Source organism: Mytilus galloprovincialis, chromosome 9 (assembly GCF_965363235.1).
Source record: "Mytilus galloprovincialis chromosome 9, xbMytGall1.hap1.1, whole genome shotgun sequence".
NCBI classification, from domain to species: Eukaryota; Metazoa; Mollusca; class Bivalvia; order Mytilida; family Mytilidae; genus Mytilus; species Mytilus galloprovincialis.
Genome location: NC_134846.1, coordinates 58005568 through 58025122, shown reverse-complemented (window position 1 = coordinate 58025122; position 19555 = coordinate 58005568). Strand labels below are relative to the sequence as shown.

General features: G+C 32.6%; 1 protein-coding gene across 1 annotated transcript; it reads right to left on the bottom strand.

The window, feature by feature from the left end:
• LOC143045412 (sodium-dependent multivitamin transporter-like) lies at window positions 1–19555 on the bottom strand. Its single transcript, XM_076217898.1, has 15 exons — window positions 19194–19555; window positions 17535–17600; window positions 17056–17107; window positions 15772–15839; window positions 14605–14759; window positions 13511–13651; window positions 12917–13046; window positions 12084–12172; window positions 10485–10600; window positions 4783–4850; window positions 3357–3443; window positions 2558–2748; window positions 1609–1709; window positions 608–726; window positions 1–230 (listed from the first exon to the last, which is right to left on the bottom strand). Exons 1-15 carry the CDS (start codon window positions 19533–19535, stop codon window positions 63–65), a joined length of 1893 nt encoding a protein of 630 aa, XP_076074013.1. The 5' UTR covers window positions 19536–19555; the 3' UTR covers window positions 1–62.

The window sequence follows — 19555 nt, the reverse complement described above, 5'->3', positions numbered from 1 at the left end:
TTTTATTTCATTTCATACTATTAAAAAAATATAATATGATGTTCGTGTGTATTATATTTTTTTCAATTAATATGCTGCTTTGCACCGTTCATTAAAGTTTCGGAAGTATCACTAGGTTTAACATCTATAAACATTTCCCTTTCCTGCTGGTCTTGAACATCATCTGGGTTCAAAGTTATAAGTTGAGCTTCTGTGATCATCTGTGCCATTTTGCTTTGAATTTTATATTTCTATATCAATGGAATAAGAGTAAAATTACAATATAAATGTATATTTATGTCTTATCCTATAATGTTATGAAATAAGAAGAGCAGATGTTGCACCTTTCGCGTATTGTGATGATCAAATGGTTTTTTTTTATTTCTTCTCTCGCTCCTAGTACATATGCTTCGAATCATTCCTATTTATTTCACGTCTAGTTTCTTAAGTAATGTTATTATGTAGAAAATATTGTTCAATTCGTAAAGGTTCTACCTTTGGAAAAATCTTTGAAGACGGTTCTTAGTTATTATTTCGACCCTAACCTTTAATCTAAAAGGACATAATGTAGTAATGGTTCTATCAGTTATCGACTGTAAGGTTTTTTTCAAAAAGTATTAAAGCTTACATCTTTGTGTATTATCCCGAATCGAAGAGGCTTTCGGATCTTTTCAGGAAGGTATGGACACAAAACATCAAATATTGGACAGATCAGTCGTGGATCTACAGACTTTGGATCATTGTGTCCTGTAAAAAAAGGCAACACTAGATTACTTATGTTCAAACTCGTAATTTCATTTATGATTTAAAAAGAACACGAGGAAAACCTGTCGGAACCACATATAATGACGGACAATTTGAATGAATCGAAAATGTCAGCGTCAACTACCGATTGAACAAGTTCTTAAACCATCGACATCATTATTTTTCTGGGAATTTATTATCATTGATCAATAAAAACAGTTCAATGTTTTTTACCTTAATATGATAGTTTATTTTTCATTCCGTTTCGACTTCGCGCGTAAAATAAGATTTCAACATACAAAGGCGGATCCAAGTGGGCCTGGGGGCCAGGCCCCCTCTTTGAGGAAAATGATGAGGATACAGTTTATCACTGAAGCATGACTGAACCCCCCCCCCCCCCCACCCTCCTTTACCATTTAAGTCCGTCAGCGCCCCGCACCCTATACTAAAAGTTCTGGATTCGCCACTGACAGATGCTAGATGAAATCATCGTGCCAAAAGTCATATGCATAACACAGTTTGTGCTTCTTGAATGTGCATGTCTAGTGACCATTATTATCGGATATAAATAATCAGACTTGTCTAGTCGGAACTCGATACTTTGTTTATGGAGAGTGTTATGCTGGTTTGTTTTTTTTTTTGTTAAAATGCTCCATAGCAAAATTTCTGTCCCTATTTAACAAGTTCTAATTTTTCCAGTGGCGCTCTAAATTTACAATCCTTTATCTTGTCCAATCCACTTTATAAAGCCTTCCATTTACTTTCTTCATAATATTCACAATATGTACACAATATTTGCCACTGGACGTTAGATTAAAATAACTATTGTTGATAAAGGCTCATACTAAACTTTCTGTCGAATTGTAATTAATGAAAGAAAACTACCTGTTAGAAAACTCACTGCTAGGCCAACCACTAAAACTATCGCAGGTGACAAAAGCATATAATATGTGTATGATAAGTCGTACAGAGGGAAAATTGTGTTGCTGAAAGAAAAAGAAAATACTTTTAACAAATTAAGGCCAAGGTGCAGTAAATTTGCTTTACACAACTGTTAAAATAATTTCTGTTTACCTTAAGCATATTGACCTTAAATGCTAACAAAAAATGGATGATGCTTTTTTATTTCCTAAAATAATATCGAAAAATTTCTGAAACTGAAGCGCTTGCATAGAATGTATGTAAAATAAGTGAAAACTTACTTTGAACTTATTTCTTAGCGCCATTCCTTTTATACAAATCATGTTAATTGAATTATTAGATGGTCGCCTTATTTATTTTAAAAAAGAATCCGACGAAGGAACATGTGGAAATTTTTACAAGAATCTGATAAAAAAAAAGGGGGGTTTCAAATTGGACATATAGAATAGAATAATTCAAATTTTATAACTATACAGCTCCGAATTCTTAAATAATTATAGTTCTTAATCTATAGATAAAGAGTGGATATGAAAAGAGAACTCATTTTTAATACATCAGATTAAAATGTGATAAGAAACTAAATCCTGAACAATGTATTCACAATATCTAAAAGTGTTGATTCTCTAGGTTATGTTTTATTCTTACAGTTTTCCTTTGATTGTGTGTATGGTGCTTTTTTTATCAAATGTCACTAGAGTTTCAGTTTTGTTTTCTTTGGAAAGCTGTCGTAATCTAAAAAGCAACAAGGGAGGGAGAAGCAACCCAAAGTGTGTGTTAGATGCTTATTTTTCTTTCGATTATGTTGTAATATCTTTGTAGTTCACGAGCTTTCAAAAATGAATCTAAACAAAAAGTGTTACAAAGGTAATAGTACAAAACAGTTATGTAAAATTTTTATTTTTAAAACCAAAACCTTTCACTCTGTGTTGGTATAGTGGTCATTGCTATGCTGCTAAATGTTGAAGAGTTATTCCAAATTCCTGTTGTGTTGTTCGGGCATCCTTCTGTGGACATGGGAGACATTGGATATACTTTGTACATGAATGAACCAATACCTATCCACATCATTATACCCATACTGGTAATAGTTCCAGCAAATGCTCCCTTCAATTAAAACATAATATATAAAAAAATATATATATATAGAAGAATTTTCTGCGATTTGTTTTGCAATATCTAATTATTTATCTGTATCTAAGCTGTTACAGTACTAAATGTGAAAGAAGTTGGTAAAACATATGATATTAAAACTGGGGAAAAGGTAGGGGGTATATTTATTCATAATATGTAATGAATTCTGCCCTAATATTTTATTGTTATGGCCAGTCATACTTGCATGGTCATGGTCAACTAAAACTGTATTTATTTAGATAACAATGAACTCTATGAATTAATTGTAAATAAAAGTAGTGTATGAATGTTAATCTGCAATTAAAGTATGCACTACATCTTGAATAAGATTTATTAGGAAATTTCGCATTACATTCATATACATGGATCTATATTTTATTATTTATAACTCCAGAGATCCACATGAAACTGTCGAAATAAGGGACTTTATTATTTGCAACTTAAGCGGTGCATCTACAAAATACGCTTAATTCTAGTTGTTGACCCTTGTCGTCACTAATACAGTGGCATTAGACAAATAAAGCTTTGACCAATTTGTCATTTGCGAACCAAAATATCGTTAGAAAAAAACTCATTAATACCTTTGCGTTTGCCCATGGGAATATCATCCCCAATGTAATGACACCATGCACCGGTGATCCCATAATTCCAAACATAGAAAGAGCTGCCTGAAATGATAAAATAAATCACGGATAATTATATAATTAATCGGTAAAGGATTTTTTTTTACTTTATGAATTGGTGTACAAAAAAAGTACAACACAGTGAAAAGGCTGAACAAAAACACTGTCTGATGAACGGATTGGTTAACATCACTAATGTCTGTGACTTCCTCTAAACGTATAATTATCTTACATCTTAAGACAACTCGAAAGAACATGTCTTCTCTACGTGATCCAAAACAAGACAATGTCTGCATTTTTTTGCATGTTGGTCCGAGACCAGAATTATTTCGTAGTGCATTACTTTTAGACAATAAATGCAAATTTAAAAAATCCTACCTGCGCTTTCTCAATATAATTTTTACAGAGTGTTGTACTACTTTTGGGACAAATTATATCAAAATTATAGAAAACTTCATCGGCTCTAACTCAAAATATGGACAATTTTTTGTTAAGGGCAGTCTTGAAATCTTTTGTCAGCTTCCAAAGTGCTAATTTTTAACCTTTTTCAACTGAACCAGATCACTACTTTACTTTAAAATTCATGACCCAAATTTTTTGACAGTGTCATTTCATCCCTTGACTTGCTGCTATGTGAGGCATAAAACATGGAGAAATACATTTGGAAGAGGTATACAAAACAATTAGCAAGTAACACAATGTCCACACTAGGGACTACATTCGTGGACAACGAAAATCAAGGGACGAAAATTGTGGTCTCGGACCTGTTTATCTGATTAAATTCAAAAAAAATCAACACTACTGTTCCTGAAATCTTATTTGAAATATTTGTTATACGGTTTTATTTTGAAATTAAATGTGCCAAGTGAAGTCTTGTCAAATCTGGTTCTTTTGTCAATTTAGGTACCGTTGGGTCGAGTTTGAGTACAATGTAAATATACCATCGGTTTGTAGTTTTGTCATTGGTTGTGTGAAGTTGCTCTTGTGTCTAGCTTTATACAACAATGTTGGAATAAGTCACGTCATTTCCCTGTAATAATTTCAAATGAGTGTTTTGTTTTGGTATGTGTGATGCTGTACAGTGCTTGCCTCTATAGTCGATATTGGTGTAAATTCGGGGGGGGGGGGAATGAATTTTATTTGTTCTAAATATTTCTTGTGTTGTCTTATTTATCGAGGGTGTTTGAACTTTTTCAATTGTTTATACTCAACTCGGTTTAACTCTAGGTTTTACTTAAATATGTGCGACATCTTTAGCACAACTATAGTTTTTATTAAGAGTGATCACCAACCTCTACATGATAACGTTAAAATTATAATGCTACTAAATAAATGGTTTTAGCGTATCACTTAACTGTTTACAATTGACCTATTTACGTGTTACCTTGACAACACTACCAAGCTTCGATGCGACATACGAAAACAGCAAACACACAATTCCCAAGACCAATGCTAAAAGTAACGAAAGTAAAGAGAATGTATAAGAAATAAATAAGATGTTTGTCATTGTATCAGTACACCATCTAAACTTCAAAAGTTATAAATTAGTTTTGACTTAAGAAATGGTAGCATTTGGTACAGTATATATGTAATTGTACTGTGACATAGTTTTTTGTACAATGATGTTAAATAATTTCGAGAGCGCTCATTGTGAACCACTTATAGATACATATCTTTAATACAGCTCTGTTGTCAAAGAAATCAACTCATTGAATAGCATACCTATTTTCAATCATCATAATTTTGTTTGTTTGTTTATTTTTAATATATTTTTGGTTTCTGACCATATATTACATGTATAAAAAAAGCTGTATTTAATTGAATCATTTAATTGAACAAAACCTTATCGCTCGGGACTTAGAACGTAAAGCCTGTATGTGTAAATTGTTTCCTGATGGCAAATTGGGTTTCCATTCCTTGATTTAATTGAAACGTATAAAGTTGAAAGATATATGTCACTATTTCTAAAAGGGGAAAAAATGTTTTTTAAAATAGGGTTCTGGTATACAAATAAGTAGCATTTGCTCTATTAGTATGTTTCTGATAGAGATGGAATATGTACTACAAAAATAAAAAAAGTAGCATATTTATTTTAAAGGCAATTTCAGTCTATGGAAGAAGCGTATCGATAAAAACTCTTCTTATATCACAAAGCGATATTGTCTAATATCAATTGTAAATATGCAGACATTCCATGCGGAAAATGTTTTCGGCAACGAAAAATTAAGAAAATACTAACTTTAAAACTTATTGTTCAAATATAAACAACAATAGTCTAGATATACATTGAGAAGTTAGTTAGAAGCTAAAGTTTATGTCCGTGTAAAATTTGAAGTGCTGTGTTTTTCTTATATACATAAATAAACAATGCGATACTTTTAAAATATCATAACAGTGTTTTTCTTATATCAAAATTAGTACCGATTAGTATTAATATTAGACTGTTGTACCCATATTTTGACAATTTTACCTATTATGTCTGTTTTGTTCACGCATCGTCGTAAATATGACATAATTTGATGAGACTGTCATACACTTGAGAGGTTAAGCGCTATAAAACCAGGTTCAATCCACCATTTTCAAAACTTGAAAATGCCAGTACTGAGTCAGAAATATGACAGTTGTTATCTATTCGTTTGGTGTGTTTTATCATTTGATTTTACCATTTAATAAGGGACTTTCTGTTTTGAATTTTCCTCCGAGTTCAGTATTTTTGTGATTTTACTTCTTAGTAGTATTGTATGTAAAAAAGCAGTTTTAAGACCATTGCTTAAATTCAAATTGTTTTTGGTAACATCTTACAAATTTCTCAATTAGTTTTGGAAGCAAAACTAATCAAATAAGGGTTTAATAAACAATGCCGTAATCAAATCGCTAAGTATCAAAATGATCGTTCATATATATAACATTTAGCAAATTTCATAATGAATGCACCGAAAAAATATATATCCGATATGCTTGCAACGCACGCATGGAAGACTTTCATTGGATAACAATAAAACTAACTTGTGACAAAGATGAATCATACTGTCCTCGTTCAGATTGATTCGACAAAATCTGACCTGTACTTTTGAATCTCCTTTTTTTTACAAACTAGACCGTTGGTTTTTTTGTTTGAATGGTTTAACACTAGTAATGTTCTTGTTCCTATATAGCGTGGTGTTCGCTGTGAGCCAAGGCTCTGTGTTTAAGGACATACTTTGATCTATAATGGTTTACTTTAAACAAATTATTACTTTGATGGAAAGTTGTCTCATTTGAACTCATGCACCATCTTCTTATATCTATAAATCTTTAAAATTTCCCCTTATAAATAACTGCTTTCCAGTCCTCCAACTGAACGATCTAAATGTATAGAATGAAATTCAAAACAGTGTGGCTGTGGCCATTGATTGACACATTAAATTCATCCATTGACTGGGACAATTTACGTGAACGTTTGTCTGTAACGACCACTGTTCACTACGTACCTACGATAGACATTTAAACTGTGGGGTCACCAAAGGTTTCTTAACGCCTTTAATTATAAAATAATTCGAAAAATTAATCAGGAATAACCTTTATGTTTTGATTTATATAATTGATATAAATCAAAACATCGTGTTATTTCTGATTAATTTTTCGAATTACTTTATTAAGGTGTTGAGAACCTTTGGTGACCCCATAGTTAAAGTGTCTTTAAAAGGTACATAGTGAGAAGTGGTCGTTACATACAAACGTTCACCTAAATTGTCCCAGTCAATGGATGAATTTAATGTGTCAATCAATGGCCACAGCCACACTGTTTTGAATTTCATTCTAAATATAGAAAAGATATAACACATTTCTAACGTCAAAAGACATTTACATCTTATTTATATGTGTTCTAAACATTTTTTTTATTGCTCATTGAAGAAATGAATTTATGACAAGCGATACGGATTGTTATTTTGCACTAAGAAAAGTTCGCGTATTTATACGATCGGTTACTAGCCAAAAACGAAAGTCAAATCTCTGTGGCAACAATACATCGGAATAACCTCACGGTCATCGCGATGTAAAAGAGCGTCCACGCGGCGACCTGATTATGTTCATAGAGATATCGATTTGCCAACAGGAAAAGTCTTTGATATCCAAAAAGAACTGTTTTCCCTCTCAATATCTTTTTCTATGTTAATAATAAATACATTTTCTGTTTGACAAGATTTTTGATTTTCGTTGTATCTGAATTTGTCCAATTTATAGTCTGAGGCTACTCAGTTGGTATCTTCAAAGTTCGGGACATCAGCATTTGTACATTTTAATTTGTTTGGATTATTGATTTTACCATTTGACTATTTATTGTAATTTGGAGCTGTAATGGATTGGATTATTTGAATGAATGTTTCTTTTAAGTAATGATATTTTCTGTCTATTTCGATATTACCAAGGTGGATAGTCTATAGCAGTGTGACCGGTAGATTATAATCTAATAGGTCGGTAGACGTATTTGCAACAGCATTTAAATCCCGCCATTGCATCATAACTTCAAATAGAATTATAAAAAATAAGATGTGGTATGATTGCCAATGAGACAACTGTCCACAAGAGACCAAAATAACACAGACATTAACAACCATAGGTCACCGTACGGCCTTCAACAATGAGCAAAGCCCATTCTGCATAGTCAGCTATAATAGGCCCGATAAGACAATGTAAAACAATTTAAACGAAAAAACTAACGGCCTTATTTATATATAAAAACAAGAGGCTGTCACAACAACAGCAAACCGGATTTATTAACATTTATTTGTGTCCTGGCAATATCACAAGAACCATTACTGATGAATGGTGAAAGTGAAAATCGTCAATATCAAATTTGACCTCCATTTTGTCATCAGTATCAACATATTAAAATTTGCAAAGCTTAGATTGAATGGTTCATGAGTAAATGCAACAACGTGAATGGAAACGCAATTTTACGATCTTTCAAGAACCATAACTCCTGAACGGTAAAAGTCAAAATCGTCATTATTGAACTTGACCTCTATTTTGTCATCAGTAACAACATATTAAAATTTCAAAAGCTTTGGTTTAATGGTTCATGAGAAAATGCACGGACACGACGGGAAACACCACTTTTCAATCTTTCAAGAACCAATACTCCTGAACGGTAAAAGTCAAAATCGTCATTATTGAACTTGACCTCCATTTTGTCATCAGACAGCATATTAAAATTTCGGAAGCTTTGGTAGAACAGTTCATGCATAAATGCACGGACACGACTGGAAACTCCATTTTTCAATCTTTCAAGAACCATAACTCCTGAATGGTAAAAGTCAAAATCGTCATTATTGAACTTGACCTCCATTCTGTCATCAGTAACAACATATTAAAATTTGGGAAGCTTTGGTATAACAGTTCATACGTAAATGCACGGACACGACTGGAAACTCCATTTTTCAATCTTTCAAGAACCATAACTCCTGAACGGTAAAAGTCAAAATCGCCATTATTGAACTTGACCTTCGTATAGTTGTCAGTAACAACATATTAAAATTTTAAAAGCTTTGGTTGAACGGTTCATGAGTTAATGAACGGACAACATTTGATTGCCGCCCGGCCGCCCGCCGTACATCCCCAAATCAATAACCGACATTTTTGTCACAAAAATCCGGTTAAAAATGAACGAAAAACAAATATGTAACACATAAACAAACGACAACAACTGAATTACATGCTCCTGACTTCGGACAGGCACATACATAAATAATGTGGCGGGGTTAAACATGTTAGTTAGTCGGTTAAACCATGTCATTGAAAACAATAGACTGAACAGATTATTAACACTTTCATCTATCATACGGGTCAAGAAACATTTTTGAAATGATAAGTTCATGTAAGCGTTAATTTTGTTACAGTTACGAAATTTTAGTGATATTGATCCTAAAACATTAAACCGGTCATGATCTAAGTTTGTGAATTATGTTTGCAGTTTTCTTGACATGCATTGTGACATGTCATCGTATTCATTTTATATTAGAAAACTATAGCAGTTATATTAGAAAAGTATCGCATTCATAAATTTTTGATATTAAAAAATCCTCGCTATGATATAAGACAAATATCGCATTGATATTTTAAAATATAGCAGTATCGTTGACTTATAGGTGATTTTGGCGTAGCAAACAATTGAATTCATCTCAATTGCATTCCACTGAATTTGCTACATGATATTGATAGAATGTGTACATCTACAAATGATAAATCGTGCATTTATGTTTCATTTATTCAATAATTCAATTTTCTCGTTTAAATACACCTTACTTGTTATTACATAAAATAACTCATGAAAATTACACACTAGACGTATGTCGTGTTAAATGTCGACCTGTTTTAAGAAAACAGTCATTACTTTATACAGAGAAATCTGCCTTTCTTCGTACAAATGCTAACATTCGTCTGAAATTTCCCACAATGCAACTCGTTGATATAAGACAATATCGCTCGTTGATATAAGAAAAGCTTTTATCGAATCGCTTCTTCCATAGACTGAATTTGTCAAAAATCAATTGCAAAAACAAACAAAAATTAAGTTGGTTTCGTGATGGTATTCCACTATGAAACACACTTACACAGATGAAAAATAATGGCTACTAGACTGTGAGAATTCAGAAGTTTGAATGAATGAATACTTTATTGCAAAAAGCACATATATGCTATAGAAACGAAAACAATCGTATTGTAATAGTTAGTTTCTTGATCTTGTGAATTGTTCCTTGACGATATAATATACTCTGTCATTTTTGTCAGTATGTTGTATACTTAAAATAACACAGTCGTTTTTTAACTAAAATGTGCAGTTTATGTATCATCAGTTGGCGGTGTCAGCTTTTTACTTGTTTACATATGTTTCATTAAAACGTATGTTTTTATATTTCACCCTAGCTTGACACAAGGTTATGTGACATTGTTACTTACTACCTGAACAAATTAATGCTAAATATTTACAGTGCTAACAATATTATTTTTTATTGACAATTTTGTTCAAAGGTACCTTTGATAACTATTGTTCTAAAACTGTTGGTTCAAGTTGGTAACAATGTTAAATGTTTTATATTTAGTTACCCATTATCTTAGACACATTAGCTGCCTTTTTATCGCTGATGGTAGGTGCTATAAATGGTTTAACGATATCTTGTAGAAGTACTGCTGACATTGAGTTCAGACCAGATGACACAGTACTACAAAGTAAATGAGAACAAATGACACAGTACTACAAAGTAAATAAGAACAAATGACACAGTACTACAAAGTAAATAAGAACAAATGACACAGTACTATATAGTATCACACAGTACTAACCTTTGAATAGACTTATTAAGAAGGGATATAATTACGATACTGTTGTCAAGTCATTAAAGATTGCATATTTTGGTGTTAATATTGAGTCACTGATAAGCTCTTTGCATCGGAACTAAACACATTTATTCTAAAAACAGTTGTTGGCATGACACGGGTTATGTTCTTCTCATATATGTTATGATGGTATGATACTAAACCCCTAACGGGAAGGATTGTGCCTGATGTTCATATGATGAAATCATAATCTTTCAGTCAGTTTAGTTGAAGTCTGGAGCTGGCATGTCAGTTAACTGCTAGTAGTCTGTTGTTATTTATGTATTATTGTCATTTTGTTTATTTTCTTTGGTTACATCTTCTGACATCAGACTCGGATTTCTCTTGAACTGAATTTTAATGTGCGTATTGTTATGCGTTTGCTTTACTACATTGGTTAGAGGTATAGGGGGAGGGTTGAGATCTCACAAACATGTTTAACCCCGCCGCATTTTTGCGCCTGTCCCAAGTCAGGAGCCTCTGGCCTTTGTTAGTCTTGTATTATTTTAATTTTAGTTTCTTGTGTACAATTTGGAAATTAGTATGGCGTTCATTATCACTGGACTAGTATATATTTGTTTAGGGGCCAGCTGAAGGACGCCTCCGGGTGCGGGAATTTCTCGCTACATTGAAGACCTGTTGGTGACCTTCTGCTGTTGTTTTTTATTTGGGCGGGTTGTTGTCTCTTTGACACATTCCCCATTTCCATTCTCAATTTTAAATAATAACAAATGACACAGTACTACAAAGTATCACACAGTACTAAAGTAAATAAGACCAGATGAAACAGTACTAAAGTAAATTTGGTTTCATGAGACAAACAGACTGAATGTTCGTATTTATTTCTTTTTTAGTTTCAAGACTGTGTGTAAGTTAGAATATGAATAAGAATACAGATTTTACATAATTAAACATTACACAATGAAAAATGCCAATAATGCACTTTCATTAACAAACTTATGAAATGCTATGAATATTATGATGCAGTGTTAAAACTATAGTTTGTCAAAAGCTTGTGACCATATAAAATATACTTTAGTGAGCCACTAAACACTGATGCTATGAATATACCTGGTAACTCTGAAAACTATCCCTAATCGAGTCACAAAACACTCATTGCTACTGTGAAAATACAAGGTAACCATGTAAAATATACCTTAGCGAGCCATTAAACACTGCTGTAACCCTATACAATATACCTTAGTGAGTCACTAAAAACTGCTACTATGAATATGCCAGCTGCAGGTAACCATATACAATTTACCTTAGCGAGCCACTAAACACTGCTGCTATGAATATACTAGCTACAGGTAACCATATACAATTTACCTTAGCGAGCCACTAAATACTGCTGCTATGAATATACCAGGTAACCCAGGAATACTTCCCATGATCTCCATAACAAATAGCGGCAGAAGCTTTAATTATAAAAGTGAAAATGGTCTGATTAGTGTACCAATCTTTATGGTATTTAATTCTAAAAGTGAAAACTTTCTGATAAGTGTATACATCTTTACGGTATTTTTAGTTATAAAAGTGAAAACTTTCTGATAAGTGTATACATCTTTACGGTATTTTTAGTTATAAAAGTGAAAACTTTCTGATTAGCGTACTCATCATTTTGCTATATAGAAACAAACTAAAAAAAAAAGCAGTCATTTTGTTAGAAGCAAGAAGGCAAACACAATTAACATGATTTCACTCGAATGTTTTGTAACCGTATATAAAATAATTCAATACAATTAGTTATAAAGGGTACCAGGATTATAATTTAATACGCCAGACGCGCGTTTCGTCTACATAAGACTCACCAGTGACGCTCAGATCAAAATAGTTATAAAGCCACAAAAGTACAAAGTTGAAGAGCATTGAGGACCCAAAATTCCAAAAAGTTGTGCCAAATACGGCTAAGGTATCGTGGGATAAGAACATCCTTAGTTTTCGACAAATTAAAAGTTTTGAAACATGAAAGTTATAAAAATGACCATATAATTGATGTTCATGTCAACACCGGAGTGCTGACTACTGGGCTGGTGATACCCTCGGGGACGAAACGTCCACCAGCAAGCAATAGCATCGACCCAATGGTGTAAATAGTTATCAAAGGTACCAGGATTATAATTTAATACCCCAGACATGTTTTCAGTCATTAGACTACAAACCTGATCTCCTGCTTTGATAATTCCAGCCGATAATGGGTCGCAGGTTTGGTAGTAGGCAAAGGCTACTAGGCCATTCAAACATCCCATTGTGATTATGATCACTAATCCTGGCATACAAAACCACAAGGCCCTAAAGTAGATTTAAAACAGAGGGTCAAACATGTTGTATAACACCGTTGAAGCTCTATCTCTCTCCGAATTGAAATAAAAACTTACGTTTAGGGGGTATACAGTACAAATAGTATATCACGCAATGTAAATTGCAATTCGAGACGGAATAAAAAAACAATCAGTAGAGTGTATATTACTCTGGGCTAGAGTGATTCCGTTACTCAAATGACAAAGAATGATTATTTATCATGAAACGAAGTAAGCACAGCAACAGCATAATTATGACACACACACACATATCTTATAAACATGATGTCGTCCTGAATATGCATGTTATATTTGCCGCTAGATGTTATGCATCCATCAATCAAGTAATAAATCCACCAATAGTAGTAGTAACACTGTAATAATTCCTGTGATAAAATGAAGAGACAAAAAGATTTCTACATATTGTTGAATAATATCTTCCTTTATTGTACTTACTTTTGAGCGTTTTTAAGTGTAGCACATGTCAGAGTTCTTTGTATTTGCGCCTGGTTCGTTCCAAACAGTGTTGTCCACATCATTGCTTGACCAAAAACACCAGTCCATACAGTATAACGTGTAGAATGGTCAAAACTAAAACTAAATATTGAAGCGTTTTAATTGACAACTATGTTTACTGTCTTGAATTCAATATATTGTTGTGAACTTGTTTTCCTTCAATTTATATAATATATATATACTTTAATGTAGATATAAGTGCCTAATGTATAATTTCTATTAGTTTGGCAATATTTTAGAATATCATATGTTTTGCACTTTTCCTTTATTCTTTTTGACAGATATTAAAAAAGACCAACTATTTTTATATGATTAAGTTCAGCAGTAGCGATTTGAAAAGTCCGTTCTTTTATCTGTGTGGGGATGGGATAGATGCCCATAGTTGTTTTGCGTTTTCGTTGTATGAATCTATAAATATATCAAATGACATTATAAAAACACTATTACATTAAGGCTTCAAATGTCTTGCATCTTATAAAAAACGTTCTTGCAAAATAACATCTTTTTGTAATCTTGTCGTTAAATGTGAACCACAGTCTTCTCCAAATTGATAGTATAATACAAGATGTCTTATAGTAAAACGATATTTATTTTGGGAATATAACTTTGTGAGAAGGGCTTGGACTCGTATCTTCTTTTATACAAAACCTTTGGTCCAAATAACTATTAAGGGTCAAACATGTCAATGTTCAAGCACAAAATATGGTGGGATAAAACTAGTCGGACATGTATACAAATACCCTTGTCTATCTATATCATATACTTTAAAAGACAATCCTGTATTATGATAAACCTGACAGTGGTAAGTCCCGCTACCGATAATATGACTACTAACTAAAATGAAAGGAAAAACATTTATAGCAGATTCATAATGTCTCATTTTAACTACTATGATCAAAGAATTTTCAAATCGTTGTCCCAAAGAATTATAGTAAAACAAAATAACCGTTTTCTCATAAATTTCTTTACAAACATGAGATTATCAGGAAATAGAGAGTACATGTTTTTCCTCTCCATTTTGCATTATCATTTACTCAATGAATTTAATTCTCTCGTGTTCTCCTGCAATTCTCCAGACTTCGGACATTCCTCCAGCTTTGATGGACCCCCAAATCAGGGTTACTATGACACCAATAAACATGAGAACGGCCTGGAAACAGTCAGTCCACAATACTGCCTTCATACCTCCCTAAAAAGTCAAGGTCATCAAATTCTTTTACTTCAAAATTTACATAGAACAATAGATCAAACTGATGAGAAATATTTTAGATACTGCTCTTTGTTAACATTAACAATGTTGCCACGGGAGATATACATATATACATGATATATAACTGAACGGTTGAAAAAAGATGGGATGTCATTGCGCGCATTAAATGGGAAATTTAACTCGAGAAAATACGTATTTAGTTTTCTTTTTCTGCACAAATATTTACTGGTTTGTTAAACTTTCAAAGGTCTTGATAAAAAAAAAATCACTTAAAATATATAAAAATACAAAGTAAAAACTGGACAATGGGACTATATCAATATATATATTGTCGATAGGTCGAAGAAAAAATAGACAATGTCGTGGCTATAATTGCAGTTATATAGAAGCAACCATAAAGCTGAGTGAATATCCCTTATTCGCCTCAAATTGCAGTCTCCAAATGTTATTTGAAAACAATAAATCCATGAAAAGTCATATTGGTTATGTTGCAATTTTAAACAAATGATTGGTTGTAGGTGGTTTTATGTCCAGTGGCAAATATTACATACATGTTCGAGACGAGAACAAATCAACCAAAAATAAAACTGCCACTGGCAAATGAGGGTATTTTAGATATATATTGCATAAGAACACCAATGACCCTTGAAAGAGCGTCACACTCTCTCTAGACGAGGTATTGGATTTAACGCACGCATACTAACCGGACATGACTACATAAACTTATACATGCCGCACAGCCATACAGACGCACCACTTCGGAAACAGTTTTACTCACGTCACGGTCGGAAAAAGACCAAAAGTGACCATACTTTCATTCACCCAGATGGGTTTTTTAAAAATGTGACTGAGCTAAACTATATGTGCTGTTTTGAAGAGAACATCCAGTGTCTTATGGTTTATAGTCTTGTGTTACTGTTTCAATGACGTATTATCCATATCTTGTTATATTGTATATAATGTATATAACTTAATCACTGAATATACTTACGATAGCGGTATATACAGTACACACTGTTCCAACTGATAAAATAGCTCCCCATAATGAAAATCCAGTAACTTACAATAGAAAATAGCAATGTATGCAGTATACATACAGTTTAAAATACAGATTCTGAGAATAGTTATAGGAAGTCTTGCATCGAAATATGTTGATGTTATAGGATAATTTTTTTAAATAGCAAAAGGATTTATAGGTAACGTTGATGAAGAGTATAAGAAAAAGTAAAAGATACATGCATTTTACAACGACATTTGGCTATATACTATATATGAATATACCAATACACCCTCTTGGAGAAGAAAGCAGACGATAGATCGCTCTATTTTGTAACATTAGTTAATTTAGTTTTTATTAAAGCGTTCTAAGATATAGAGTATGCAAAAGTGTTTGATATTTAAGGAATGACTGTAATATTTTTTCTGTCTATGAAGAAATAACATAAAAAATCTGGTGCACACTGAATAACGCGCGTAGCGGGTTATTTAACAGTGTGCACCACATTTTTTATGTTATTTCGAATAGACAGAAAAAATATTACAGTCATTTCTTATAATTTAATTCTAAATTCCATTTTAAACAGTAGAAAACCATGAAAAACGTTGATGACGTCACGGTCACATGACTAAATTATGTCTATGGGCTCATAACAAAATAACGTCAGCCAATCAGAAGACGCGTTACATCCAAAATTAAATTATTAAGTTTTAGACAAAAAAAGAAAACAAAATCGTATGTAAGGTTTTCATTAAACGACGATATTCGTGTAGAAATAAATTAAATAATTTTCCTTTGAAACCTGGTCCAATCAAGAAGAAAATCTTCTAGTGATCTTCGTTAAAAACAAAAATGAAACTGCAACATCCGTTGATTACCTAATATCCTTTTAGTTCTTAGATTTCGTATCTTCACCTTTTCAGCTTTTCTTTGGAATATTTAACAATAATTTAATTTTGGATGTAACGCGTCCTCTGATTGGCTGACGTTATTTTGTTATGAGCCCATAGACATAATTTAGTCATGTGACCGTGACGTCATCAACGTTTTTTCATGGTTTTCTACGGTTTAAAATGGAATTTAGAATTAATTATAAGAAATGACTGTAATATTTTTTCTTTCTATTCGAAATAACATAAAAAATGTGGTGCACACTGTTAAATAACCCGCTACGCGCGTTATTCAGTGTGCACCAAATTTTTTAAATATGTTATTTCTTCATAGACAGAAAAAATATTACAGTCATTCCTTAAATGTTTTAAAAGTAGTTTTAATTACCTGCATTAAACGCGAGAGCTGGTGCATACAGAACAATAGACATATACATTATCTGCCAATAAAAAAAATATGGTTAAGAGATGTAGTGTTATACATTTGTATTTAACGTATTTTAAATGATATTCCATTTTTCGAGTGCAAAAAAAAATCAAAAATAACATGGACAAAACTACGTGTCCTCTCTTCGAGAAGGAACAACCATATAAAAAGCATAACTAATATGTAGTAGCTTTGCTGATTAATTTCATTCGAGTTTGATCTGATTCAAACTTTATTTGCGGATATAAAAAAAATGGACAACAATTGGGTTTTCCCATTTCAGAACTTTCCATTTTTATGTAGAAATATCCAAGAACTATATGCACATAGATAAAATATATATAAGTTGACTCGATATCCCATTATATTTGTTTTTTCATATCAAATTGACAATTAACTTTACTTTGATGCTTTTAGTGTATTGCTTCAAAAATACATACCATATACATGCAGAAACAAATCGTCACAAGAATTCTCACACTTCTACTAAATCGCAATTCAAGATACTGAAAAGTATTAAATAATGATTATTCAAAGTGTTTTTTTCACATCGATATAATTGAGACACAGATGTATTTCGCAAGATTAACGCGTGATTTTTATACCATGTTTTACATGAAGAAAATTAATTAATATCACTCCAACAGATTTAATGTAATAAAGACATAAGTATATGGAGAGCGAAAAAAAATAATGTTACATCCACTGGCTCTTGTTTGGTATAAGATTTGGGGATACCTCTGGCTCCGGAATCCATCCTTATTTTATCTTTGGATTTCAGGTTCCCTATTAGGTAGCAATACACAGTTAGGAGTTTAATTTCGCATTTTGGCCCCTGTTGATTTTTCAAATAGGAAAGTTATTGTGTAATAAAATTCATTTTTAGGCAGCTGAGTGCTAATTTAGCCTTCAAAAATGGTCTATAAGAGCATCAAGATTATTTTTACATGTTTTATGGGCTGTTTTCTGTTTGACAATCCGTATTTGCATAGCTAGACCGGCCATCGGTCCAGAAATTAATGTTATGTTTACAAACACTTTTTTTCTACACGAAGTTTTTGACGCAATTTTACAAAAAAATGAGATGAAAGACATATGATTTTCATTGGATTTGCTGAATGATATATGTACACAGTTTCAGAAAAGGTATTACTTCAAGCAATTGAAATTCTACTTTTAGTCAAATTTTCGGGAAATATGTGACATCTTTTCCCCCCTTTTTGCAATATTATATAACAAATAAATTATTGTTGCCATGGATACACCCAAAAGAAATTATATTTTACCATTTTATATACTGGATATAAAATCTATGGAAAATTCTGATTACATACATGTGCCCATATATGATACAAACAGTAAGCTTGATATTGCAAGAAAGCAATGAAAAGGGGATGGTAAAATTTATAAGGGCAAATTTTAATATTTTTTCCTAACTGTTTATTGCTACCTTATGAGCCCTGTGCTACTGTGATCAATGATGTAGGGCACCAGGCTCCACTAATAGGGTCCCAAGCTACAGTGATATAGGGCTACGAGGTTCACGACACGTGCTGATAAACTGTAGATTTAAAAAAGAAGATGTGGTATGATTGTCAATTTGACAACTGTCCTCAAGAGACTAAAATGACAGACATTAACAACTATAGGTCACCGTGCGGCCTTCAACAATGAGCAAAGACCATACCGCATAGTCAAGGACAAAAATACAAGTGGACGTGGCCGGGTACTTGTACATCCCGACAACAAATACACTAGGAACAGATCCGAGAGTACTCGCAGTTATCTGGCAGATGGTTCAAAGCCACTAATAACTAATAACAAAAAATCATGCATCTAAGACTTAAGTCCGTACTGATGAACTGCGGAGACCGTGCTTATGATTCGAGTGTAGAGGGGTTAACATTTGCTCTAATTGGCCACTATTAAATTGTGCCAGTGTTGGTTATTTAATTCTATCACGACACAACAGAAACATATTGTCTTTCATAAGTATGCTAATTGTTTGAGTTTTTTTTTAAGTTGCACCAACATAACGTAAAGGATAAACTAAAGCATAATATTTGTTCAATAAAGAATAGTTAATAGCAAAGATTTACCTCGTATGCACTTGTCAGTTTTAAATTATAGAAAATCGGAATATGCACATGAGCCGATAGGAATATTGCTATTGGAAACGAAACTACACTCCACATAAACATCGTGTCATACACATATACTTCAGCAGGCACTCCGATAATGGCAATGGAAGACATAAAACTAGCGAACAATGATAAAGCCACAGGCAGCACTCCCATATTCCCGCCGGCCAATAGAATTTCCTTGGTACTTTGCTTATTTCTGTTTTTGAAAGCATTGTATATTCCTATACTAAGAGACACCAGAAGGGTCGCTGCAAATATTACATAGTCAAGTGTGGAAAATTCATTTCTGTGATACATCGTCCAACGGTTGGTGTTGA